This window comes from Erythrolamprus reginae, chromosome 9 (genome assembly GCF_031021105.1).
Source record: "Erythrolamprus reginae isolate rEryReg1 chromosome 9, rEryReg1.hap1, whole genome shotgun sequence".
In the NCBI taxonomy this organism is placed as follows: Eukaryota; Metazoa; Chordata; class Lepidosauria; order Squamata; family Dipsadidae; genus Erythrolamprus; species Erythrolamprus reginae.
The window spans coordinates 372114-398853 of NC_091958.1; the positions used below are offsets into that span (position 1 = coordinate 372114).

The 26740-nt window shown below is 58.1% G+C and overlaps 2 protein-coding genes across 2 annotated transcripts; both read right to left on the reverse strand.

Annotated features, from left to right (window-relative positions):
• Positions 1-1019: 1019 nt before the first annotated feature.
• Positions 1020-12106, reverse strand: TUBB3 (tubulin beta 3 class III). Its single transcript, XM_070761620.1, has 6 exons — positions 11068-12106; positions 8054-8673; positions 7675-7832; positions 4877-4985; positions 2667-2777; positions 1020-2371 (listed from the first exon to the last, which is right to left on the reverse strand). Exons 1-6 carry the CDS (start codon positions 12006-12008, stop codon positions 1296-1298), a joined length of 3015 nt encoding a protein of 1004 aa, XP_070617721.1. The 5' UTR covers positions 12009-12106; the 3' UTR covers positions 1020-1295.
• Positions 12107-14661: 2555 nt separating this feature from the next.
• On the reverse strand, positions 14662-26243 carry TCF25 (TCF25 ribosome quality control complex subunit). The gene is made up of 18 exons (XM_070761754.1): positions 25953-26243; positions 25402-25563; positions 24632-24706; positions 23985-24118; positions 23291-23356; positions 22383-22465; positions 20974-21104; positions 19104-19203; positions 18212-18305; positions 18036-18128; positions 17706-17811; positions 17193-17352; positions 16879-16966; positions 16353-16511; positions 16105-16195; positions 15298-15377; positions 15107-15179; positions 14662-14869 (listed from the first exon to the last, which is right to left on the reverse strand). The coding sequence occupies exons 1-18, from the start codon at positions 26169-26171 to the stop codon at positions 14705-14707; spliced, it is 2079 nt and encodes a 692-aa protein (XP_070617855.1). The 5' UTR covers positions 26172-26243; the 3' UTR covers positions 14662-14704.
• Between the last annotated feature and the right edge of the window lie 497 nt (positions 26244-26740).

Here is a 26740-nt window from a genome sequence, read left to right on the forward strand (position 1 = left end):
GCTCCAGCTGGCCAGAGGGGGGGGAGGAAGGCAGGGGCCTGCTGGGCACTTTGCCAGAGCCCCTGTGGTGCTCACCCCCTCTTCCTGCCCCCCCTAAATGAAGGCAGGGCAGAAGGAAAGACCTCCACCCGGAAACGTCTCCCCGCTTTCCTGAAGGAGGCTCCCACCACCAGCCAAGGCGGAATGTGCCTCCCTGTTTGAAGGGCAGCCCCGAGACACATTTGATTCATTTCATTTTATTGGATTTGTATGCTGCCCCTCTCCGAGGACTCTCCCGGGATTTTCTCTGCAGCCCTGACCAGAGGGGGCTCTTTCCCCTTCCTGGGAGTGGCTTCTCTGGCACCCCCACCCCCCCACACCGCTCGCTGACTGCCAACCTTTCTGGGCTCAGTGGACCCGGGCAAGGCCCCCCTATGTGTTTCTGAGAGTGGGAAATGGGGAAGGGCCAGCACTGATGTCCCCCCCCCAAAGGGTCACGGGCTGCAGCAAAGGGAGGCAGAGAATGGCATTTTGTGCCCTACCAGTTGAGCCTGGCAAGAGCCTCCTCCTGCCTGTCAGCAAAACTGAATGAACCTCAAAGAGGGGCCAAGAAAGAAGGCAGGGCCTTATGCAGGTGTGGCCCCCTTCTGACTCCTGGGCCACTGAGAACAGGGCAACTGCTGCCAGATGTCCCAGGGGAACAGATGCACTTGCGGGGGCTTGTACATCTTCAGCCCGGAGGGTTCTCACTAGCTCTTCGGATTCCCTGCCTTTGTCCTTCAGCCAGCCCAGCCAAGGCAAAGACTGTGATCCCTTCGGGCAGATCCACCTGATCCCTCTGGCTTGTCTCCGGGATCTGTCAGGCAACCCAGGGGTGGCCCTGCAGGGAGCGGCCTGCAACAGCCCAGCATCCTCTTGCTTGTGCCCACAAGCAAAGCCCACCCAAAGAGGGACCAAAGGAATGGGGGGCTCTCATCCCTCTGTCCTTGCTGACCCAGCCACCCAGCCTCCAAGTGGGAGAAAGCAGAGAGCCCACAAGCTGGACAGCAACAAATTTATTAAGTATTCCAAAACATAAAAATAGACACAGACCAGTAAAAAGTAAAGAAGAGGACCCTTGAATTTATCAAAGTGACTATCGCTGGGACTTGCGCTAGCTCAAAATAAAGGAAAAAACGAGATTAAGTTTTGGAAGGCTTGAATCCGAAGTAACTAGAAGCTGGTTGTCTAAAACTCATCAGGTGGGGCAGTTGGCGGATGAAGATGAGCCACGGGACGGTGCCAGGGGCAGCTTTTTCCCAGGAAGGGAGGGGCCCTCACTTGGCCCCCTGGGCTTCGGACTCGTCATCGTCGTCTTCGTACATCTCCCCTTCCTCTTCGGCGGTGGCGTCTTGGTACTGCTGGTACTCGGAGACCAGGTCGTTCATGTTGCTCTCGGCCTCCGTGAACTCCATCTCGTCCATGCCCTCCCCTGTGTACCAGTGGAGGAAGGCTTTGCGCCGGAACATGGCCGTGAACTGCTCCGAGATGCGCTTGAAGAGTTCCTGGATGGCGGTGCTGTTGCCGATGAAGGTGGAGGACATCTTCAGTCCGCGAGGCGGGATGTCGCACACGGCGACCTTGACGTTGTTGGGGATCCACTCCACGAAGTAGCTGCTGTTCTTGCTCTGGATGGCCAGCATCTGCTCGTCCACCTCCTTCATGGACATGCGGCCCCTGAAGACGGTGGCAACGGTGAGGTAGCGGCCGTGGCGGGGGTCGCAAGCGGCCATCATGTTCTTGGCATCAAACATCTGTTGCGTGAGCTCAGGCACGGTGAGGGCCCGGTACTGCTGGCTCCCACGGGCCGTCAAGGGGGCGAAGCCGGGCATGAAGAAGTGGAGGCGAGGGAAGGGCACCATGTTGACCGCCAGTTTGCGCAGGTCCGCGTTGAGCTGCCCTGGGAATCTCAGGGAGGTGGTCACACCACTCATGGTGGCAGAAACCAGGTGGTTGAGGTCTCCGTAGGTCGGGGTGGCCAACTTGAGGGTCCGGAAGCAGATGTCGTAGAGGGCTTCGTTGTCGATACAGTAGGTTTCGTCTGTGTTTTCCACCAGCTGGTGGATGGACAGGGTGGCATTGTAAGGCTCGACCACAGTGTCAGATACTTTGGGGGAAGGCACCACGCTGAAAGTGTTCATGATCCGGTCTGGGTATTCTTCGCGGACTTTGCTAATAAGGAGGGTCCCCATGCCGGACCCCGTGCCCCCACCGAGGGAGTGAGTGAGCTGGAAGCCTTGCAGGCAGTCGCAGTTCTCGCATTCCTTCCTCACCACGTCCAGGACAGAATCCACCAGCTCGGCGCCTTCTGTGTAGTGGCCCTTAGCCCAGTTGTTCCCTGCACCACTTTGGCCTGTGGAAGAGGAATGGAGACACGTTTGAGGGGTCCCCAGCCTGCATTTCCCGTTGCCCAAAAACACCTGGTCCTGCCTCAGAAGCCAAGAAGGCCTTCAAGAAGAGTCCTAGCCTGGGGTGGAACTCCCGTGTCCCCTCATCGCCCTTGGCCCAGCCGGTTCCCCTCCCCCTGTCCCTCCCTCCCGGCTCACTGGGGCAATTCCACCCCTCTGAAAGGGGAGCTGCGGCATCTCCAGGGGTTTAAGGAGGCAGCAGGGAGAACGGGGCCAAAGGGGCACAAAGAGGGATCATACCAAAGATGAAGTTGTCTGGTCTGAAGAGGTGTCCGAAAGCGCCAGAGCGAACACTGTCCATGGTGCCAGGTTCCAGGTCCACCAGGATGGCTCTGGGAACATATTTGTGAGCTGGAAAGACAAAGTGTGTTTTCCCCTTGGAGCAACCAAAGCAGTTCATCGGCCAAGCAGGCATTTGCATTTATTCGACATGGTCCCTCCACATGTGCTGACTTCCTTTGCCAAGAGTCATATCAGCCGATTATCTAGGTCCTCAGCAGTCTGGATTCAGGCCCGGCTACAGCACGGAAACTGCTTTGGTCGCGTTGATGGATGATCTCTGGCGGGCCCGGGACAGGGGCTTGTCCTCTGTCCTGGTGCTCCTTGACCTCTCAGCGGCTTTCGATACCATCGACCATGGTATCCTTCTGCGCCGGCTGGAGGGGTTGGGAGTGGGAGGCACTGTTCTTCAGTGGTTCTCCTCCTACCTCTCCGGTCGGTCGCAGTCGGTGTTAGTGGGGGGTCAGAGGTCGACCCCGAGGTTTCTCCCTTGTGGGGTGCCTCAGGGGTCGGTCCTCTCCCCCCTGCTATTTAATATCTACATGAAACCGCTGGGTGAGATCATCCAAGGGCATGGGGTGAGGTATCATCAATATGCCGATGATACCCAGTTGTACATCTCCACCCCATGTCCAGTCAACGAAGCAGTGGAAGTGATGTGCCGGTGCCTGGAGGCTGTTGGGGCCTGGATGGGTGTCAACAAACTCAAACTCAACCCAGACAAGACGGAGTGGCTGTGGGTCTTGCCTCCCAAGGACAATTCTATCTGTCCGTCCATTACCCTGGGGGGGGAATTACTGACCCCCTCAGAGAGGGTCCGCAACTTGGGCGTCCTCCTCGATCCACAGCTCACATTAGAAAAACACCTTTCAGCTGTGGCGAGGGGGGCGTTTGCCCAGGTTCGCCTGGTGCGCCAGTTGCGGCCCTATTTGGACCGGGAGTCATTGCTCACAGTCACTCATGCCCTCATCACCTCGAGGCTCGACTACTGTAACGCTCTCTACATGGGGCTACCTTTGAAAAGTGTTCGGAAACTTCAGACCGTGCAGAATGCAGCTGCGAGAGCAATTATGGGCTTCTCCAAGTATGCCCATATCACTCCAACACTCCGCAGTCTGCATTGGCTGCCGATCAGTTTCCGGTCACAATTCAAAGTGTTGGTTATGACCTATAAAGCCCTTCATGGCACCGGACCAGAATATCTTCGGGACCGCCTCCTGCCGCACGAATCCCAGCGACCGGTTAGGTCCCACAGAGTTGGCCTTCTCCGGGTCCCGTCGACTAAACAATGTCGTCTGGCGGGACCCAGGGGAAGAGCCTTCTCTGTGGGGGCCCCGACCCTCTGGAACCAGCTCCCCCCTGAGATTAGGATTGCCCCCACCCTCCCTGCCTTTCGTAAACTCCTTAAGACCCACCTTTGCCGTCAGGCATGGGGGAACTAAAACACCTCCCCCTTGCCCATGTTGTTTTGTTGATTGATTGACTGTGTGCCTGTTTTTTATATATACTGTTTTTTTTATTTTTTTTTTATGAGATTATTAATTTCAATTGGAATCTGGATGGGTGGGCATTGGATTTGGTATTGTGTACTGTACTGTTTTTTTATTATTGTTGTGAGCCGCCCCGAGTTTGCGGAGAGGGGCGGCATATAAATCCAATAAACCTAAACCTAAACCTAAACCTAAACCGTCCCCCCACCCCCACAGGCACACGGGGGCTCAAAGCATCCCATGCTCCTACCACCCTTTTATGCCTCCTTCTATGGACAGGGCTATGCTCAAAAGGTGCTCGGCCAAATGACTTCCCTCCTGGGTTTGGGAACCTATGAGCCACATCCTTTTTTTCTCATTTAATATTTAATTAATTGGATTTAAGATACTTTGCATTGTTATATTATATGTTGTGAGCCACCCTGAGTCCATGGAGAGGGGTGGCATAAAAGTCAAATTCATAAAAATAATACATAATAATTGCCAGCACCCTCTGGGCATGATAAAAGTGACCACGAGGCCATCTTTGTGCAGACTTCATTCCCCCCTGGTAGCATCGAAAGTGCCTGAGGCAAAGACCTGTACGTCAAATGGGGTGGTTGGTTGTGTCATTTCCAAGAAAGGACCGGAGGGAAATGGTTGGTGCCAGAAAACACTGGTTAGGTAAGGAGCAAAGCTTACAGGAGGCTTCATTGTAGTACACACTGATCCGTTCCAGCTGCAGATCAGAGTCCCCGACGTAGTTCCCACTGGGGTCTATCCCATGCTCATCACTGATCACCTCCCAGAACTGAGAAAAGAACAAGAGGTTAGGGGGGAAATGAGACACGTGCTTCTGGTATCTTCAACAAACAAGAATTGGAATCAAAACACTACTAGAAGATTTATTCTATTCTGTCAAACCTCAAAAAAACCCATCCCAAGTCGCTTCTCCTCTGAATTCCTTTTGCCCACAAACTGGCGACCTCCCCCAGAAGCTTGTGCCCAGTCAGCCAAGGCAAGGACCCCTTCCCCGGGAGGGTAGTCGGGGGAGCTGGCCATGGTGCTGAAACCTCCCCTTCTCGTGGCAGACGTTGTGGAAGATGCGGGGGGAGGGGGGAGGGTGTCGTCACATCCCAGCCACATTCCCAGGGGGGGGGGAGCTTAATTTCCACAGGGCTTCTCTCAGCCCCTAATGTACTCAGCTGCGGAGGCACATCTGGCCGCAATCCGAAAGCGATTAGGCCACAAGAAGAAGCTGAGAAAGGAACGCCGTGTTTTGCCCTTGAAATCAGATCCGGGCGAGCAGATCCATTTCTGCAGACTAATCCAGTCGAGAGAGAGAGAAAGCGCTCGACTTCTGGGCATTGGGATCAACAGTCGGATGCGGACTGCAGCAAGAGCGTCACGCGTTCCCCAGAGAGCCTTGAAGGGCAACCGCTCACCAGGATCCGGTTTCTAGCTGGGGAGAAAGGCTGGAGCTTGTAAACAAGGGCTGAGCGACGGCCGCCGCCTCTTCGGACGGGGCTGTCCTCGACTGGAAGACCCTGCTCTTCCTTTGTGGAACGAGGGTGATGCCAGCGGAGGAGCCGCCATGGCCAGAGAGCCCTTCCTCCCCGGCCAAGGTCAGGGGCTGCGTCCCCCCGGAGAGGGAGCGTCCTACAAGAATGGGAAACTGCAGAGCCACAGAGAATCTTCCGGATTGTCTGAACTGTTTTTTGTCTTTGGTCGGAGAGCTTCCGCTCGCCTGGGGGACCAGCCTTTCGGGGAACTGCTGGATCTGTTGCCTTAGCAGAGGCGTCACGTCGGATCTGGGCCGTGGAAGCCCAGCTGAGCCCCCGGCTCAGCCTAGTGGATCACAGGCTGAGCTGTCCCAGAGGGACCGGGTTGGTCTGCCGAGGCCCAAGCGGGGGAGACGGGCGGAGATGGCCCGCTGGTTTAATCAAACCTCAACCGGGCGTGTCTGGGTGGCCTTCAAAGAGTTGTAGGAAATGTTAAATGAAGAGCCAGTCGCTGGGCAGGAATAAGAAGAACTAGTTGCCCTTGAGGAACTCGGACCCTTTCTGGTTTCCATCAACAACACTCCTGTCCTGGGGTTGCACTGAGGGGGGGGGGGTCTCCCTTTCGGTTTCCTTCTTGGGGACATGGCAAGGCCAATCTCAGTTCTACATTGATTCAGTCCTTGCTTACAGAATCTGTGGGTTGCAATGGATTATTCATCACAACTAGCACATGCACCAGGCTGCTTAAATTGCCCATGGAGGGGGGCGGGAAACTTGTCACTGCTTATCCTGGTGCATTTCATTGGGGGGGGGGAGGGTTATAAAGATTATGTAACCTGGGTAATTAAAAAGTATCCATGTAATTTGTTTGCAGTGAAGCTTAATTCGGACTAAGATCTCAGGCTGAAGGCTGCTGTTCCAGGAGACGTTCCTCCCTCCCTCACCGGAGTGGGAGATATAAAGTAATAGTGACCAGAACAATGCTGCTGCTTTCCAAGGGGTTTCTTTGTTGTGGGGCTCATCCCAGAACGGCCCATTGGGAGCTGGAGCTGCTTTGTCAGGAACCAAACCTGGGAGTGGGGAGGGGGAGCTCATTATTCATCTGGGCTGTGTGGGGCGGGGCCCTTTCCAGCAGGAGAAAGGCAGGCTGCCCTCCCCCAAAGGAGGGAGGGGGAAGGGCCCCCAGGCTCAGCTGCCAAAGTGCCCCGGAGGCTGATTTGATTTCAGGCTGCTGCGCCCCTCCACCCGCGGGGATGGGCAGAGCCTTAAGTGGGGTGGTCCCTCTGCAGGGAGTTGGTCTTCTTTTCATTCAAAGCAGGCACGAGTGGGGGGGTGGGGAGGGGGCTCGAGGGATGATTAGCCAGCTTTGTGGCGCTGAGTCATGGCAGCTGGAGCCTTCGCCCTCTCTTGGCAGAGCCTTCTCGGGACCCATCCGCTGTCTGCCCGGAGGAGGAGGCCCCTTCCTCCCCCCAGCCCCCCCTGGCAGCGCTGCTCCTTTCAAGCAGGAAGTTCCCATTGGCCTGGCCGGCTCTTTGTCTGCTCCCCAGACACCTGCTGCCCGGGGGCCTTGGGAGTGGGATGGGGAGCCCCTCCAGCCAGCCCGAAATCCTCTTTCCCACCTCTGCGCACTGAGACGCCTTCATTCCGGCTAAGGGGAGAAAGGGAGACGCCCCTCCTGGGAAGATCGGCCAGAGGCAGAGAGGCTGCGGGGGGCACGTTGGTGGCGGGCAGGGGAGGCCGGAGCCGGTGGGACAAGGGACCCCCCCCCCAGCCTCTGGCTGCACCCTCTTTGTTCTGGAGAAGATCCGGGGGGTCTTTCGGGGGCTGAACGAGACCACTGCCCACTTTGTGGTTGAGGGGAGAGTCCTGCTTCGGCCACCCTTCGGCCCACGCCCATCGCCCCCCAGGAAGCCAGGCCACAAGTAGCCGCCCTTGCCAAGCGGGTCCGGGCGCCTCCTGCGTACCTGAGCCCCCCTCCCCCGGTCCCGCCCCCTTTACCTTGGCTCCGATCTGGTTGCCGCACTGGCCCGCCTGGATGTGCACGATCTCTCTCATGCTGCACCGGCGGCGGGGCTGCTGCGACGGCGGAGGGCTGGAGGGCGGCGGGCAGCGGCAGGAGCGGTGGGCGCGCGGCGATCGGAGGAGGCGGCCGGGCTCTGCCGGCGGGTTTTATCGAGGGCGCCTGCTGCTGCACCCGGGCTGGGCGCTGACGTCACCGCCCACGCCTCGGCCAATCCGGAGGCGCCGCTGCAAATGCTGCAGCATCAGGACCAGGCGCGCTTGGGGGGGGGGCGGAGGGGAGGCGCCCGGTTCGGCCCTTGGGGATCCCGCGCTTCGCCGCCTCCTCCACGCGCTACGCAGCCAGGTTCGCTCCGGCCTCTGCTGGGGAAGAGCGCTTCGGAGCGCGGGCTGAGGGCTTCCTCCGTTGTTACGCGGCCTCTCGAGCCCACCCGCCGCCGCCTCCCGTTGCGAGAACGAGTCGGGAGGGCACCTGAAGTTCGGGGCTGGCCCAGAGGCGGGCTGCTAAGGGGGAGCGGAGCGGCGTGCTCGCCCCTGTACCGGCTCTGAGTGCTGGCGGAGTCCCGCGCAATTCTGCTACTGCACTTGGGCCAGGGGTGCACCTGCGTGTCTGCGCGCGGTTTCGCTCCCTGCCCACGTGCAGTAGCCGAATTGCGCCGGACTCCGCCAGCACTCAGAGCCGGTACAGGGGCGAGCACGCCACCCCGCTGCCCCTTAGCAGCCCCACTCTGGGTTTCCCGTTCTTTCCCTTTGGATGCTGGGGAGGGTCGCTTTGTTTCCGTTGCAACGGGCTTTTTAAAATGTCCTTTTCGCGAGCTGGAGCCGAGGCGAGCCGCTGGGCCCGCCGCCGCCGCCGCCCACTTCCCAGCCCCGGGCCAAGCGGGCGCGCAGAGAGTTCCAGCCGGACAGCGGGGGCTTTCTTTGGTCCTCGGCACTGCAGCCTCGGAACGGGGGAGGGGCGGACAAAGGCCCGTTTGCCTGGAAAGAAGGAGGGGGGCAGGGGAAGCGAGCTGCTGCAGTCCACCTTGGGCGGCTCCCGGCCTTTGTTCAGGCGCCAGCATCCCAAAGAAGCGGGCCCAGGAAGCCAGGCCCCCGCCCGCTTCTCCGGAGGGGGGCGGAGGGAGGGGACGCGACCCTCCCCTTCTTTGTGTCTGCGCCGCGGCTCCCCTGCGGGAGGGGAACAAAACCTGGCGTGGCGACCCCGAGCTCAGGCCCCGGCGCGGGAGACGGGGTAGGCGGCGTTCGGGCCGGGCCGGAGCCCGCGCCCCTCCCTCCCTCCTTCCGAGCAGAACCCCGTCATCCGGAGGTTCCAGGAGGCTGCGGGCGCCGCCCTTCCCCTCGGTTGCCCCGCCGGCCGATCCTGGCGCTGCTGCTAACCGGCGCGATCCCAGCCGGAGCCTTCAGGACAGACGGCTTTCCGCGCGCGCTCCTCCCGCTGCTCAATCGCCGAAGCCCCACATGAACCCCGCGCTTCCCTCCTCTGCACCTCGATCGGTCTGGAGATCAGCCCGGCAGCGAGAACCGGCCCAGGCACCGTACCGGCTTTCCAGCCGCCTGGCCGCCCACCCAGACCCCCTCGCTGGCTGGCTAGTGTGTGTGTGTGGGGTCTCCTCTCCCCTTCACCATATTCCCACCCGCACCCACCCCGCTCCCTAGTAAGATGGGAGGGCAGGATGGCTTGGAAGGGGGGAGAGGAAGGAAGGAGGGGATGTGAGTGGCATCAGATGGCAACGAACAGGGCGCGTCGTAAAGGTTTGGACAGGCAGTGGAGCTCCACCCTTTTTTAGGTTGTGACATTTTCTTGTGGCCATCTTGACTTTTTTGACCATCCTGGGTGGATCCATTCGATGTTCCTCTTTATTGCCATTCTCCTGCAGATGCCTTCAGCTGGAGCGGCCACCCAGTCCCCCTCTGCAATTGCACGGCAGCCCTTTCTTCGACCCAGACCCCACCCGGCCCCCAAGCCCCTAGTCAAGAATGTTATCTCCCGCCTACACAGGGACAACCTGCAAGAATTATACACTGCTCAAAAAAATAAAGGGAACCCTTAAACGACACAATATAACTCCAAGTCAATCAAACTTCTGTGAAATCAAGCTGTCCACTGATTAACAATCAATTTCACCTGCGGTTCTGCAAATGAAAAATTCAAGGAGAATATTGTATTCCTTCAGATCTAGAATGTCTTATTTGAGTGTTCCCTTTAAATTTTTTGAGCAGTGTATTTCGGGTAGAAGATGGATCTCCTATATTCCCTGGGTCCATCCACCCCCCCACCCCCCACCCCCGATGCCCTTGTTCCCTCTGCAGAGTTGAGGGTGCAACCTGCCCCTTAGGTTCCCTGCCCCTTCAGGTGGGATCCGGCGGGGTGGGGGGCTGAATCCATCCAAGACATCCCACAAACAGACCAACTGCCTCTTTTGTTGTCCCCTGCTTGTCCTCGTCAGCCCCCCCGCCCCCCCTTCTCAAGGAGGGACTCCAGTCCCAGCTGACCTATCGAGCGAACTCCCCGAGTGGACTCACCTCCGCAAGAGTAGCCTTGTCAACGCTCCTGGTGGGATTTTAATTCTGCCCTTTGGAAACATGATGTTAAAAAAGGATCGGTCCCTCTATAAGGGGCTTGTGAGGAACTTGCCCTGAAATCTCACCCAACTGACACACACACACACGTGCAAAGAACGGTGCAGGTCAGAGGTCCCAGTTCTCACTTTGGCCCCAAACTCTTGCGACCCTCATGCTTCACTGGCATTTGCCCTCCCCCCTCCCATCACCCCCCCTGCCACTCAATCTGATTCAGACTCCTCTCACCCTTAAAGGGTCGGCAGCTGCCACTGAGGAGGAGGAGGAGGAAGGAGAGAGGCAGCTGCAAAACCTAAAGGAAGGAAGCGTCTTCATTGATCCCTCAAAAAAATATTGCAGGCACCTGAAATCCAAGCACTTGTTTTTAGTACAAAGCAAGAACCACCCCGTACAAAAAGGTCTTTGCATCCAAACTGCTGGTTGTGGCCCGTTCGCGTCCTGTGCAGTGAGGACGGGACGGATCCCGTGGGAATCGCAAGGGAGCAATTTCTGGGAAGGACAATAGGAGGCAGCCACTGACACCCGTTACGGCGGATTATGGCCATGGTGACTCTTTCCAGCTCCAGGCTGTGGCCATCAATAAGCACCCGGGTCAGCAGAGGCAGGACAATGGGCTCTTCCAGCGGTCAGAAGCACGAAGTGCACCCATCCCGTCTCCACTCTTCCCGGTGCTGCGTCTCCAAAGAGCCACCTGCTTCCCCTCCAAGGCCCCTCGGGACCCTCTTTGGGGCGTGGGTGACCACCGTGGGCCTGCGCCGTGCCCTCAGGGCCCCGCCTCTCCTTCGTTGTCACCAGGCGCACAGGGCCACCTCCGTCAACGTCCTCCTGAGTTCCTGGCTCCGGAAAGCGTAGATGAGCGGGTCCACCACCGAGTTGCAGACGATGAGGATCAGGTAGAGGCTGAAGTAGCGGAAGTAGCACTTGCAGGCGGGGCGGCTGGGGCAGAGGAGGATGAGGATCAGATGGAGGAAGAAGGGTCCCCAGCAGATCAAGAAGACCCCCAGCAAGATGGTGAGGGTGACGGCCCCCTTCAGGCTGGTGAACTGGGGCGCACGCTGCTTGCCGTACAGGGTGGAGATCTGCCTGGCGTGCCGGTGTGCCAGCACGAACATGTGGATGTAGAGCCCCGCAATGAGGCTGAGCACCGAGAGGAAGAAGCCCACCAGGCACATGAGGACGGCGGTGCTGTCGTAGACGATGAAGAGGACGCTGGAGACGCTGCTGACCAGCCACACGGCCAACATGAGGATGGCCGCCCGCTGGAGGGTCATGATGCTGTGGTAGCGCAAGGCGTAGAAGATGGTGATGTAGCGGTCCATGGCGATGACACCCAGGAAGGAGAGCGAGGACATCAAGGAGCTGCAGATGAGCATGTCCATGACGTTGTCCACCTGCTTGACCAGGCTGGGCTCGATCAGCAGCAGCCCGTGCTCAATCAGCAGCATGAAGAGAGTCTCCACCAGGTTGCTGACGCTCACCAGCATGTCCGAAACGGCCAAGCAGCAGATGAAGTAATACATAGGGGAGTGGAGGTTCCTGTTTTTGACGATGGCGGCCACCACCAGCAGGTTCTCCACGAAGCTCATGGCCCCCAGAGTCAAGAAGAGCTCACTGGGGATCACCACTTGCTGCTCGCTGGCGCAGAAGGTCTCGTTGGTCCAGTTGGCAAGATGATCGGTGGTGCTATTGGGGGAGTCCAGGTGCACCCTCATGGGGGACAATGTCACGGCCATTGTGGGTGCTTTGTGGGGCTAAAAGGAGCCCCCCACCGCTTTTGGAAGAGCGTTTCTTCTTCAGAAGCGTTTTAGGACGAGTGTCGGTATCCTTGGCTGCCCCAAACACTCACCTGTGGGCTGCAGGTCCCTCCCAGAAAGTCCCAGCTTGGTGCGGTCCACTCTCCAACAAAGCAGCCGAGATGGCAAAGCCAGCAGCGCTTCACCAGCTTGCAGGAGGACCTTTCTCCAGGACTCGACCCCAGGGAGCCCAGAGCGCTGACCTCTTGGCTGCTCTCCTTGGTTTCTGCAGGTCGCCTTTGGTCTTCAGCCTGCGGAGCTCAGGAGGAGAGCGATCCGCCGGCTTCTATCTCAGAAAGTGCTGTGCCCATCTCAAACTCCCCCTGGCCTCCTTCCTAACCTCCCAATGGCTGAATTTGTCCCTGCCTCCAAAATCGATTAGCAAAACTTAACGGCAAAGAAAGGGCCCTTTCTTCCCCCTCCTTTTAAAGGAACAGGCCCAGCTCCTCCCTTGGCAGCAGGGTGGAGGGGGATCCACATGATAACAAGTCAGGCGGCGAGCACTTTGAGTGGCAGGGAGGCATTATGAAACTGTCAGGGGGGGGGAGCTGGGGCCTTCGCAAACAGGCTGGCCGGTCGTTCTGGAAGGGGAAGAAAGAGGAGGGTGGCCACCTGGGCTCGCAAGGGGCAGCAGAGACAGCTTGGCCAGGCTGCCACTACAGGAGGGCCAGCAATGACCCTGGGCTAATTTCTTCCAGGGAGCCTCCCCTGATGGCCGGGATGCCCTTACGTGGCACTGCGCCCCTCATAGCTTCTTCTGCCACCGACACACACGCTTTAACTTCTGTTGAGAGCTTTGCCCTGGTTGAAATCTCCCCGCCAGCCAGCCAGCGTTCTCCCTCCATCCCCACCTGTGCCTGAGCCAGGCTTATGGGGAAGGCCTCCCGCCCTCTGGACACAAGCGCCGTCTTCTCCTGCAATCTACGTCCAGGCCTATGTTGCAGAGTTTATCCTTATGAGAAGTCACTCCCTTGGCACCTAATGTCCATCTGCGGGGACCTAGCAGGGGACCCTTTCTGTGGCTGTCCACAGGCACCGCATTCTCTAGATCAGTGTGTCCCAAGCTTGGCAACTTGAAGCTGTTTGGACTTCAACTCCTAGAGTTCCCCATCCTGGGAGTTGAAGTCCAAACAGCTTCAAGTTGCCAAGCTTGGGACACACTGATCTAGATCACGCTAGCGGGCATGGACTCCCAAGACAGAGGCCGGTCCTTCCAAAGGGGGATCACCGCGGAGGGGTCACCCTCTTTACGGAGACCAAGAAGCACATTCTTCAAGCCTGATGGTGGCTTCTGTCACCTGGCAGAGGCCCCGGAACCTGCCTCCTCCGTGGGCAAAGGCTCCTGCAGCAGGACAAGCCTTAAGTGGGGAAAGTGGGGGGGAGACCCGTCAATGAACCCAGGAAGACACATGACCTTCCTGACAGGCAGAGCAGGTTGAGCCAGGAAGGAGCAGCGGTTGGAGCCTCGGTCGCTCCAGGCAGTTGCCTTTGGCCTGAGCCCAGCAGTGGGCAGTTGGTCTTTGGAAGGGAGGGGAAGTGGCTGCGTTCAAGGACAGCCCTCCCTGGAGCCACGCAAGAGCCCAAACCCCGTTTCTCCATCGCTTCACAGGGGAAATTGGCTTCTGGGCACAGCCAGAGGCTCCTCCTCCTCCTCCTCCCTGGCCTGCTCCGTTTCTCTGGCTCTGCTGCTGCCGCGAGTGCCGGGGCTTCTGGTGGAGCAGGCTTGGCTCGGCCTTCAGGAGGGCAGGCACGGGAAGCGGAGCCTCGGGGTCTGTGGATTAACCTGGCCCAGGACTTCCAGGAACTGCAAACGGGCACACAGCCACCTCAAGAACGGCTTCGCAGGCCGGCTGGGTCTCCCGGTTCACAAGCAACTCTGCCCATGTGCCTGCGATGTACGTGGCGAAGGGGGGAGACATCTGTGCGCTTCCTGTGGGGCCACGTTAGAGGCTGGATGGATCTCAAGCGTCCGAAAACAAGAGGGAGGGGCTCTTCCGCAGACCCCCCTGCCCCCCCAGGGCAGAACCCCAACATGCTGGGGCAGCCTGGCAGCCAAGCACCCTCCCTTCCTCGCACCAAGGCCAAAAGGTTCAACCATGGTCGTGTCAGGAGTATTTTAAAAACAACAACATTTTCCTAACTTTTATTCATTACAAAGTGGTGGGGTGTAACCCCCGCGGTCTAAAAGAGGGGACACGGTGGGTGGGCGAGCGAATGGGGCAGCTGGCCAGGGAGGCCGGCGAGGGGGCCAGGAGGCACCGCGGGAGCTGCTGCCCCAGGGTAGAAAGCCACCAGGAGAGCCTCAAGGAGGCCTGGGGAGAAGGTGGGGGGCAGAGGGCCTGGAAAGTCCTGCCCGACCCAGCCAGGCCGGTGTTGGCAAGGGGAGGGGGGGGGGCAACCAGGCTGGCCCTGAACTTTCCTAAGAGAAAGTCCGCTTCCCTCCACGTGGTTGGGAAGAAGACGGCAGCATCGGAAGGTGAGGTTTGGAGCCGTGACTGGGAAGCCAGGACCACCGGTGGGGGGATGGGTGCGGGGGTGGTGGTGTCCTTTCCTGAAGGGGGGAGGGGGCGGGGCATAAAGCACAGAGGCCGTCCCAGATTCTTCTGTTTATTGTGGGGAGAGGGGGGCGCTGGGATTCAGTCCCAGTCTCCCCCGTCGCCCTCAGGGGGGTCCTCTCGGGGGGGCTCCTGGAACTGGATGTTGGCCAGCATGTCCCGCATGGCCGCCATCAGCCGGTTGACTCCCTGGTTGAGGTTCTGCCCGGCACCCGGCTCGGCTTCTCCTCCGGCGCGAAGGTCCCCCTGGGGTGGGGTGGGGCAGAGGACAGGGAGGCCGGGTCAATCCTTTGGAAGCCCCTCCCCCTGCCCCCCCTCCTCCCATGGCTGGGCTGGGCTTAGCCCAGTGACCCCCACGGCCGCCCCTCCCCCAGGGCCTCTGGGCAAATGTAAAACCCCCGCAGGCAACCTGGGCACTCACAGCCCCACCCGCCCCCAGCCGTGCTCTGGACACAGCTGGACAAGCTCCAAAGGGCCCCTTACCTGTAAGTTGAAGTTTGGCAGCAGGGACCGAAAGAAGAGGGACAAAGTGCTCTCGTTGCCTGGATGACCCGCCCTGGAAGGACAAGAGGGGCTGAGGAGGGAGGGAGGGAGGGGCTCCCTTGGGGGCTCCAGTGCAGTCCGGCCAGGCCACGCAGCGCCCGGGAACTGCCAGGCGCAGAGCGAGGAAATACCTTTCGGGCCTGGTGTAGGAGACCGTGGAGTCCAGGGGGGGCAGGGGGTCGAAGCCCATGATGGGCTGGGAGGTCACTTCCTTGAGAGAGGGAAACAACAGGTCAGGGGCTGGGGCGGCCACCATCGTCCAGCCTTCATCTACTGAGCCGTTGAATGAATCCCCTTTACTGCCCCTGAGAAAGACGGGCTGACCACCCGAAGGAAAAGCACGAAGGGAGGTCAGAAAGGGGCCCGGCCAGGCCAGGCAGAAGGACCGACGCTGGACGGCTTGCATGGAAACTCTTCCAGGGAAGAAAGAGGCCAAAAGATGGAGACCCCACAATCTACAAAGAGAGATGGGTCCAATGGAAGGGGTCCAAAGACGGGCTACAAAAAGGGTGGAAGGTCTTAAGCATCAAACTCACAGGAAAGACCTCATGAACTCAACCTGTAGAGTCTGGAGGACAGAAGGGAAAGGGGGGAAATGATCGAAACATTTAAATAGGTTAAAGGGTTAATTAAGGTCCAGGAGGGAAGTGTTTTTAATAGGAAAGTGAACACAAGAACAAGGGGACACAATCTGAGGTTAGTTGGGGGAAAGATCAGAAGCCATGGAAGGAAATATGATTTGACTGAAAGAGTAGTAGATGCTTGGAACAAACTCCCAGCAGACATGGTAGGTAAATCCACAGTCATTGAATTTAAACCAACCTGGGATAAACATACACCCATCCTAAGATAAAATACGGGGAATAGTAGAAGGGCAGACGAGATGGAGCAGGAGGTCTTTTCCCTCCTCTATGTCTCCCCTTCCCAAGACCCCTCACCGGAGGCAACGCGGCTGTGGCTTCTCTGATCTCCGAGAGGATCACGTGGCGGTAGACGTTCCTGGGGGCGTTCTGGTATCTGGCCTTCCGCCTGCACACACAGAGGGGGAGGGGGGAGGGATGCCGGGAGTCTCCAAGCGGCTTCCTTCGCCCCCCCCACCAGAAGCACCAGCTCCCCTCACCCCCCGTCCTGAGCTGAAACCAATGGGGTGGGGGTGGGGGGGGTCAGCAGCCGGGGCCGGACTCACTTCTGCTCCGCCTCCTCCAGGACGGGCTCCTTGGCATCCACCACCCGCAGCACCTGGTGGACGTTGCTCTCCAGCCAGGCCATGACAGTGGGGTCCTTCCAGAGGGCGTGGCCCCTCCCCAGGTAGAGGGAGACCAGCTGGCTCAGCGCTGCAGGCACACTGGGGGGAGGGAGGGGAGGGGGGCTTTTAAGGAGAGCGGCAGAGTCGCACCCTCGGCTCCGGGCCACGTCAGGTGCTTGTCCCACCGTCACCGTTTTGGGGCAGCTGCTCCTGGGGCCTTCCCTCTGGCAGAAAGGGAAAGGAGGCCACAGGGAAAGGAGAGGAGGACTTGCACCGTCTTGAACCCCCAACCTCCCCGGCCTCACCATCAGCGACCAGCAAGCAAAGCTTTGCCTTCCGCCTCTGCCACTGGCAAGACTTCATCCCCCCCCACCCTCTGGTGACCCCCGTCTGCCCTCAAGGGCTTTCCTGCCCTCCCCGCTTGGGAGGCTCTCCTTGGGGTCCTCCAAGTCCCCCCCCCCTTTACCTCAGCTGGGCTTCCACTCCAAAGAAGGCATGGGAGGCCACCACGGGGTCAGGCTGCACGCTGCACCGGTCCAGGAGGGGCATCAGGGCTGGAGGGGGAGGGCAAAAGCTCAGGCCGCCTTAGCAAGGCTGGGGAGGGGCCCTTGGCCCAATCTGAGAGCGACTCCTCTGTGTGTGTATGTGTGTGTGACATTTGGCGCTTTCCTTAATTGCAACTGCCCCCCCCTTCCCTCCCACCCAAGCCCCCTCCCCCTCTCTGGTGCTGCTGCTGCTGCTGCTGGGGGTCAGCTGGGTGGGTCTGGGGGCCTCCCGTACCGCTGGGGAACATGATCAGGGCCTGTCGAATGAGGCCGTCCGCTTGCTCCCGGGCTCGGCTCTGCTCAGCTTCCGACAGGTCCTCCTGCTGGCTCAGGAAGAAGTAGGCCAGAGGGACGGAGAAGGCAAAATTGGGCAGCTGGCTCAGATTCCGATGACCCTAAGATTGGGGAGGGGAGGGGGAGTAGACACAGATGTGAAGAGGCAGCGCAGCCTTCCAGGAAGGAGACGGGGGGGGAGGTTTGGGGAGGGGGCAGCAGCTGGGATCCTGGTGCCTTTCAAGAAGTCCAGGCAGGCCCTTGGCCGAGGGAGGCACCCGTGTGTGTCCACTTCCCTCCCCAGCCGCAGGCCGAGCGGGAAAGACAGGAGCTCTTCCGGCCTTTTCTGGCCCAATTGTTCTAAAGGTCATTAACAGGCAGCAGGGCAGAAGAAGGCGACACCTGGGGGCGCTAGAGAGGAGGCCGGGGCTGGTGGCCGGGGTGTGTGTGTCCAGCTGCGTGGGGCCCTTCCTACCTCCCATTCCTGGAACATGCGGGTCAAGAAGGCAAACTCTCTCGCTCGCAGGGACAGCAAGTCCACCACCAGCAGCATACACAGCGGGTCATTCTCTGGATCCAGGCTTTGGGGGCGGGGGGGGGGCAGATAAAAGGAGGGTGGCTATTTCAGGACAGCTGGCCGGCCTTTGGCGGAGGGAGGACCAGCAGGAGCCCCCGGGGACAGCAACCCCCTCCCCGGTGGCCGCCAGAGGACCTCCACAACCTGGTTTTGGGGGCCCCACACAGACCTGTCCCGAAGTGGAATGGGGGGAGGGCCGCCCCCCCTCCGGGAGCCGCCAGGCCTCACCTCAAGAGGAGCTTGCAGACCTCCAGGGCCGTCCGGGGGCAGCCCCTCCTCTCCAGGAAGAGCAGGTGCTTGAAGAGGGCCAGGTAGAAGGCTCTGCCAGGGAGAGCAGGAGGGAGAGTGGGAGGGGGTCCAAGCAGCAGCCCCCTGCCTCCAAGCCTCCCAGGGGGGGCACCCACCTGTTCTCCGGGTGGCGGTAGTCCAGCCTGCAGGTGCCACTGGTCAGGCTGAAGACGGGGTGGAACGCGCACTCCAGGGTGTAGAGGGCTCTCTCTGCAAAACAGGCATCGTGGCCGTTGTGAGGGAGCCTGGACCTACTTTGGGGACAAGGACCAGGGAGAACCAGGGCCGTCTGGACGCGCTGGGCCCAGGGCCTGGCCAGCTGAGGCAGAAAGGGGAGGGGAGGAAGACGAGGGGGAAGTGGTGTTGATGCAGGCTATTTCTGAGAGGAGGAGGAGGAAGAGGAGACCTTAGGGAAAAGGAACCTCTGTTAGATGCTCGATTTAGAAGATTCCACAGCGGGAGCAGAAATTGTAGGGGGAAAGGACTCTGCACCAGGTGTGGCTGTCTCGTCACTAGAGCCACATAAGGAACGGGAGTCTGGGTAAATCTTTGTGGAGCGCAACTGTTCTCGCAGGAGCCGCTTCTCCCAGGGGCTCTGATGACCTTTCTCAGAAATCACGGCTCCTAGCTAGGAAGAACTGTTAAGCGAGAAGAAGACGTCAGGGATCTGAACCTTTGGGGAAGCTGTCGGTGCTCGTGGCACGCGCGGAATGTGATCTCTCTGGGGCAGAAAGGACTTCGCTTTGGGTGCAGCTCCCGGAGCCATTAAATTAGAGCTCGGATTGAATGGCCGCGTTGCCGAGAACTGAGCTGGAAAAGAAATGATGGCGTGGTCATTTGGACGAAAAGTGTTGTGAATAAATGGATTAAAGGAAGGTATCGCAAGCCTTTGCAATCTGTGTAAGAAAGGGGCAGACGAGTGGCCCAGGCACGTCGGACACCTGGCTTTCTGGCCCAGAGCTTTCAAACCCAGCACCCCAAACCCCCCTCTCTCTCTCCAGTTCTTACCAATCAAGTCCCTGGCCATCTCCTGGTCCTCCTGCATCCGGCACACGTCACTCAGCTGCAGAAGGGAGTCCACGTGGTACGGGTTCATCTGGAGCAGCAGCTGGGGGCAAAGCCAAAGAGCCAGGCTAGCTAACCTGGAGGGGGGGGCACCTGCTGGGAGGCCCCTCCACACCACCCCCGGACCGCAAAGGAGCCTCCCAAATTCAACAGGGTCCAGAAGACAAGCAGAGCCTGAGTGGTGGGCCTAGTGCTGGCCTGCAATTCCAGGCCCCTTTCTGGCCCCTGGGCTCCCACTTGGCCTTCAGAGCCATCCTCCCCTGCTTCTTCCTCCTCCTCCTCCTCCTCCCACCCCTCCTCCATCCCTGCTCCAGGCTCAGATTTACAAAGCCCACATTCAGGACGTTTAATGAAGCGTGAAGCATTTTCCAGAAGCCAAATATTCTCCCTTCGGACATGGGATTGATTTTCAGTGGCACCTCGTGCCTACTGGCCACTGAAATTAGCTTGTTTCTCGTTGCTGCCATCACTTGTGCAAAGCCCCCTGTACAGAGCTTTCTGTGTGTCCCCTTTGACCGACCGCTGAAACCAAGCGCTTGCATAAAAGCCACCAAACTCCTTCCCGTTTTCCAAGAACCGACATTCCTGTTTGCCGGAGAACCCAAACGTCTCTCAACTGGGCCGAATTCCCCCTTGAGGAGCAGGGGAAAGTGGGGGCTGGGGGGGCAGAGCTGGGAGTCCTTCCTGGACAAAAGAGCTTTTATCTCCCCAATGCTCCAATTTCAAAGAGCCACATTTATCCTGGCTGGGAGGAAGGAAGGGGGGGGGCCAGGTCTCCAAACTCAATGTCTTGATTATCCAGCTAACATTAGGCTAAGAACAAGTTTGGCCTTCCGCGCTTTGTATTTACCATTAAACCCTTCGCAGTTAACACAGCTGGACCAGGGCCAAAAACCCCTCAAAGCCGAGGCTGTTCTCGGAAGCCCTGGGGAAACGAGATGCTCCTTCCCTCCAAGATGGTCAAGATTTAAATATAGCACAAGTGTTGGCTTAGATCTCCCTGAGCAGAGGAGGGGAGAGAAAGGGGCGGGGCAAACGCCCTCCCAGTCTGCCCCTCCCCTCCCCAATACGGACCAAGCTGGGCGGGGGGGGGGGATGAACGAAGGGTGGAAGGGCAGAGAGGCCATCCCAGGAGGGGAGGGGAAGAGCCAGCAATAGTAAATATTTATATATTTAAAAAAAGCGTCTCCTGTTCCAGCGGGGGGTTGGACTAGGTGACCTGCAAGGTCCTTTCCAACTCTAATAAATAAATAAACAAATAAATCCCCCCGTGCTGGACGCCATCGGCAGTCTTGGTCCTCAGGGCTTGGGAGTCCTCAGCCAAAGGCTGGCTGGCTGACGGGGGTGGGCTGGGGGCTTCCCAGGCTCTTCCCTGCCCCACGAGAGCCGACTGAGCATGGGCCTGTTGCAGGGAGGGAAACCGAGGCCCTTGGAACTGGCCCAGCCAGAGGGGGAGATTGGGTCAGAAAGCCCCTTTTGTATGGTCATGCAACGTCCTCTCGGGGGAGGCAGTGCAGGGATTTTGGACCCTTCAAGGGCCGACGCTTGTGTGGCCGAGGGGCCTCTGCCAGGGGTCTGCATGCAGAGTGGGCCAGGCACAGCTGGGGCCCAGGAGGGTCCCTGGATTCCTACAGCCGAGAGCAGCGGCCCAGGGGGAAGGGTGGGGCAGACCCCTCTGGAGGGCGCCAACTGGGCATGGCTGGACAATGCCAAATCCTCAGCAAGTCCAGAAGTCAAAGCTGGGATGGAACCAATCACCATGGTCGAAAAGTTGGTGAATTTGAATTCGTGCCTTTGTGAGGGGAGGACCTACCACAAGATTGTTTGGGTCCATCGATTCCACGGCATCCAGGAATTTGAACTGCACCAACTGGTACTCCCGGCTGTGCTCAAAGGCAAAGTGCTGCTCCCCACGCCGGGTTTCCAAAAGCACCATCGATATACCTGGGGGAGGAGAGGGTGGTCAGCCTGAATGGAGAGATAATCCAGGGGCCAGAGAGGGGAGCGTCCGTCTCGCTGTTTCTCCTTCTTTTTTCCTACTTTAAGGAATGTGGACTTCAAAACTCCCAGAATTCTCCAGCCAGAAGGGACAATACACACCATGGTATCTTAAAGTGGCCACGGCTGAGTAAACCCTGGCCTGTCTCTCTGGAGAGGAACGGAATGCTGGGCTTGGGTTCTCCCACTGGATGGCCTTGGTTCCCCTCAGGCCGAATGCAGGAGTCCAGATTGGGACTTCAACTGCAGCCCTCGCCCCTGTCCCCAGCCTGTCCTTCCCCATCATGCCTCCATGCCAGAGAGGTCCAGAGGGCCATGCAAACACTTCCACCTATTGTTTCGGGGCCAGGCAGCCCCCCTCCTTTCTTCAGCCTTAAAACACATCTGGAATTCTCCCGCACAAAGTTGGAGGACAAGAGTATGAACAGCCCAGAAGGAGGGAGGGAGGCATTCCTACAATTGTGGGACGACCACGGGGGCCCTCGAAGGCCTCTCTTTTCACCGGCACCGGAAGGGAAGTTGGCAGCTGGTAATGCAGCCACAATATACAGTGGCACCTCTACTTAAGAACTTTTCTAGATAAGAACCGGGTGCTCAAGATCTTTTTGCCTCTACTTAAGAACCATATTCTACTTAAGAGCCCAAGCCTGGAAAAATCTCCCAGGAAATTTGAGAGCGGCACAAAGGCCCGGCCAGTTTCCTGCCATTCCCCCTTTAATCCCGGCCACCTGGGCTGCCAGAGGAGCCTTTCGGTGGCGCTTAAGGAGGCTTTGGCAGCCCAGAGTGAACGGAGCGTTTTCCTTTCTCTGGGCGCTTGGACAGGGAATAAACCACTTCGCTGTGGTGGCTCCCTCATGCTGCCTCCCATACACCCAGCGTGAGTTTGCCTCCTGGAGCATCTGGGCATGGAAAGGCAAAAGGAGCCGCTCACCTCACCTTCCTTCAACAGCGACTGTCTTCCTCCTCCTCTTCCTCCTCCTCCTCCCACCCAAATTCTGAGCTTTTATTTCTTTCCTAATGAGTTTGCACGCATTATTTGCTTTTACACTGATTCCTATGGGAAAAATTGCTTCTACTTAAGAACCTGGTCACGGAATGAATGAAGTTCTTAAGTAGAGGGACCACTGCCCTCAGCAGCCAACGTGCCATCAGAAGAGATTGGAGCCTTTTGCCACAGTCCCAAAGTCAGCCGAGGTGTAAGAGGCTTTGGGGGAGGCCTCTCACCTGTTTTGCTGTGGCGTGGCCATGTGTCCTTGGGTGCAGTCAACCACGTGCTGTGCACATACTGGCGCTGCCTCTGCCGTGGCCTGGAAGGGAGGAGCACACTTTATAAGACCTGAATTCATGCGCCGAAGCCTTTATCTCTATTCCAGTTGCTCAGCAGCTGCAGCAAAGTCCCCGTGGGGGGCAGGGCTGTTTTCAAAGTCCTATTGATGTATCCTGGCCCCTCCCCCCCCCCCACCACCCCAAGCGATTGCCAGTCACATTAAAATAAGCACGGCCTTGTTTTGGGAGTGAGAGAATGTGGTCTTCCTCACTGGGGAACGGCAACGGCCTCTGTTCTCCAGCCAGGAAGCGCTGAAGTGAGTGTCTCACACCCCCGCCTCCCAGGCAGCGCAAAGATTAAACAGATGCAGCGGAAGAGGGAATAACCACATCTAATGCGGAGGCATGTGCTTGGCCTCACATGCATGCCATGCCCGTGAGAAAAACTTTGTCCGAGTCCATCAAAGGAACCGGCACCAACCGCCTTCTCTCCAGCAAGACGCTGGGGAACCCGCAGCGTGGCACCCACCTCCCGGGGCAGGGCTGGGGGCTGGAATTTCCCCCGGGGTGCGAGGAGGAGCCCGCGATGCTCAAGAGTGGCACAAGGGCGGGTCCTTCTGCCTCAGCCACATCTGGACCGTCAATAAAAACTCTCCACCCAAAACCACCACGGTCCCAGAGTGGCTGGGAGAGATCCCAAACCGATCCTCCCCTGGAGGAGACCTACGGGCCAGGCAGGGTGGGTCAGTTCTGGCAAATGGCATTCCCACCACAGTGTTTCCACAGATTGCGGCTGGTGTGGCCAGAGGTTTTGCTTCCCCACCAAATCCAGAGACAGATGTCCATCTCACAACACTGGATCTCACCTCTGATCTCCCAGAACCGCCCGGGCCCCAAAGTATCTCTTCAGCTCCGTCTCTGGATTCAAGCTCCTGGAAAGTTGGGAAGACAAATCTTGCCTGTCATTCAATGCCTACATCCTGTTCCGTGCAGAGAACACGCCGTTGCGTCTGAAACCATGCTCACTCAGAGCCATCAAACTCCAGATACAATGTGATTTTATTTGCATGCAAGCGACCATTGTCTCCTGACCTCTCCTCCAAGCGTTGCCCTGTGCTGAACAGCCGTGAGCAAAGGCAGAGCTAGACCTTCTACCCCCCAGGCCCGTATATTGAAAAGGAAAAAGGCAGAGGCGGCAGAAATTGAATATTTTAAGTAAAGCCACCTGGGTCACATTAATACTTATCCTTCCTAGTAGGTCAGCATGCCAGTCGTACTATCTCTGGGATATGGCCGGTGAATAGGAGAAATCCGGTTCACCAGGTCATAGGTTCTGGGCTCATTCTTTTCCTTGCCAGCGCTCAGGGTCAATTCAGTTCCCTTTAAATGTTTTGTCACGGGGGCACTTGAAGTCGTTCTTATGTGCAACGGGCATCTCATAGGTTTGATAGCAAGTATAAGAAAATACAAGGCACAGGACTTGTTCCTCTTGAACTCTCCCTCCATTTAAGAGCCTCCGATTGGTCATTTTATCTACCGCCCATGATTGAGGCCTCTCACCTGTGTTCGATGTAAAGAAGAGGCCGATTATCTGTGACCGGCCTAGTCTGGCTCTGGCACGGGGGCCCACCGGAACTCTCAATGCTCAGCAAGATGCTTTCAATATTTTCCACTTGGTCATCATCTCCAAGGAACTGTTGGGAAGAAACAAATGAGCAAAGGGGCTCCACTCTTCTCAGACAAAATCTATGTAAAGGCAAGTCTCACTGCTCTCTTGCAGGCACCCTCATTAACAGCCCCTTTTAATACGACCAACACTTTCTGGAATCATAGTTGCCCCATCACTGAACACAGGACAGCCATTTGTCCAGGATTATCTGAAACTCTGCCCCAGACAGAGGTTGAAGGCCTCCAGGGCCCCTTTCAATCCCTGGATTCGGCTTGAACTTGATCTTACACAGGTTTTATTTGTCTTTGTTCCTTGAACCACAGGCTCTTTCTGGTGACTAAACAGTCAAGCTTCTGTAGAGCTGTAGTGATGGTTTTGTAAAGGTAGAATCATATTTTAGTGTTTTAACCCCACACAGAGTCTCAAATTCCAGGCAGCAAAGGGAATAACCATGATTTTTCCCACATTCCTCAACTGGTTTAATTCACATTCAGCACTTCTGTACAAGTGCTTAATCCCCAAACCTAATTCAATTTACCAGAGCTTCGCCTGGAGAATTCTTCTTATTCTTTCTTTTCTTCTTTTTCTTTCGTGATTTGTTGTTTGCAGTAGACTTTAGAAAATTAAAATAAAAGGTTGAAATATGAATATAGTGAAGCATGACATGAAAAGTTTGAATTTCAAACAGGCTATCTAACCCAGGAAAATGTCTAAGTTCCTGTTTGGGGGCTAAACTCACAAATACCCAAAAGATGTGGCAGCAGATAAAAATGCAAATAGCAGCCAAGTAATATTATACTTCATGATGTCAACGTAGCAGGAAATTGAGCCCCCAGGACCCCAAGCACAGTAAAACCCTTTGAAAGGGCAGCCAGGCTGGACCACTGTAAACTCAGGAGAGGGATGTCCCAGCGGAAAGGCACTAGGGAAGAAGAGGTAGGCCTCTTGCTCCCCACCATTCCTTAGCCGTTGGTACCAGGAGTTTGCCCATCCTGCCAGACTGGGCTAGATGGGTATAAATAACTGGGAGTAGACAATCTTTCAGATAACCAAACCTTGAAGGACGTTAATGGTGACAAACAGCATCTTGAATTGCATCTGTCTACCAATGCAGCCCCGAAGCAGGAGTGTTACATTTGCCAAAGTATAGATTGCAGTTTGTTACTATTATTGTCACGGGCGGACCTGTTTGTATGCATTTTTTGTATAATTGTTTTTCATAATGTGTTCTACATTGCTTTGTTTCTCACTGATGAAAAAATAAGCTTTAAGCAAAACAGGAACCACCGTTTTCTACAGGAGACTTGCCATTTGATCCAGCTGTTCCACCTCTCCGCCCTCCTCCCTCTTGTCGCTCTCAGGCTGATCAGGTTCGGCCTCTTCAGTTGTTGGGTTGCCTCCTCCCTGCAGTCGGTAGTCTTCAGTCTCCTCTTTAGGCACCAGGTCCTCATCCAGTCCTTCATTGTTTATCTGCAGGGGTTAAAAGTTCCCCAGTCCACAAACAAGCATATGGCACAAACATCATTTGGCTTAGCTTTCTCTCCCTTAACGTTACAGGGGAGAACAGCATAAGAAGGGTCGCCAGAAACAGGATCACCGGCAAGTCACTGACACAGAGAACTCTTCCTGGGGGCAAACTTTGGGCAGACAGACCGAGCACAACCACCCGCAAAGAGCTGGAGCTGCTACCCAAGCCCTTGAAAGGCACCGGGAGGCCGCGGTCCCTCTGTGGAGCCTCCCAACCCGGGGACAGAGGCGATCCCGGGGCCAAGCGGTTCTTGCCCTTCGGACTGGAGGCTGCGAACCCTGCGGGGAAGGCAGGGGCGGGGGTCTCCGGCCGGGCCGTGGCAGATCCTCACCAGCTCGAAGGGGTTCGCCACCCGCTTCAAGGGCTCCCGCCGCGGGCCCCGCCTCCTCCTACCGCCGCCGGACACGGGCGTCGGCTGGTCCTCCGCGGCTTCCCCGTCGTCGTCCTCGCCGCTGTCTGGCGCCTCCGGTCCACCGAGGGGCGGCTCCTCGCCCAGCAGTCCCTGTCCGCGGCACTCGCCCCGCAGCCGCCGCAGAGCCCGGCGAGACATCGCCGCCACCCGCAGCACCCGCGCCGGTAACGCCGCCGGACCGGAAGCCTTGGGGACGACCCGAAGGAGAGCAGGGGCCCCTCTAGGCCACGGCCCGTCGCACTTCCGCTGCGCCGCATACGCATGCGCGGTTCGTCTGGCCGTGCAAAACCAATGGCGCTGATTCCACTGTTGTCTCGAGCGGCATCTGTGAGGGAAATCCGGGCCTTCAGGTATGAAAAGGAGAGGGACCCTATGAGGGCGGGCAGCAGCGCCCGTTTCCCTCCTTTAGAGTGTGAGGCCGAGGGCAGTTTCCCTCCTTCCTTCATAGGCGACGAGCGCCCCCCCCCCGCCTTCTTTCGGCCTCCCAACGACAACCCTGCGAGGCGGGCCTGGCTGCAAGTGGGGCGTTCCCCCACCCGACCAGCTTTCGTGCCTGAGGCTGGACTGGAACTGGCCCCCTTCTCCTGCGCCGCTCCCGCCAGGCCTGAGGAGGGGGCCGGGGTCGGGGTCGGGGTGGTGCCGCGGGCCCTGGAGGTCAGCTCGGCCCTGACTCTGCTGCTTTTGCTGGTGGGCTCGAGGACTCGGGA

Coding starts and splice junctions, on each gene's coding strand:
- TUBB3 (XM_070761620.1), bottom strand. CDS start 12,008: ATGGCCGTGACATTGTCCCCCATGAGGGTGCACCTGGACTCCCCCAAT. Junction 2,778..4,876: donor GTACTACAATGAAGCCTCCT/GTAAGCTTTGCT, acceptor TTGTCTTTCCAG/CTCACAAATATGTTCCCAGA. Junction 2,372..2,666: donor ACCAGACAACTTCATCTTTG/GTATGATCCCTC, acceptor CCTCTTCCACAG/GCCAAAGTGGTGCAGGGAAC.
- TCF25 (XM_070761754.1), bottom strand. CDS start 26,171: ATGTCTCGCCGGGCTCTGCGGCGGCTGCGGGGCGAGTGCCGCGGACAG. Junction 18,306..19,103: donor GATGGCCAGGGACTTGATTG/GTAAGAACTGGA, acceptor CCTGTTTTGCAG/AGAGAGCCCTCTACACCCTG. Junction 15,180..15,297: donor TCCTACACCAGGCCCGAAAG/GTATTTCCTCGC, acceptor TTGTCCTTCCAG/GGCGGGTCATCCAGGCAACG.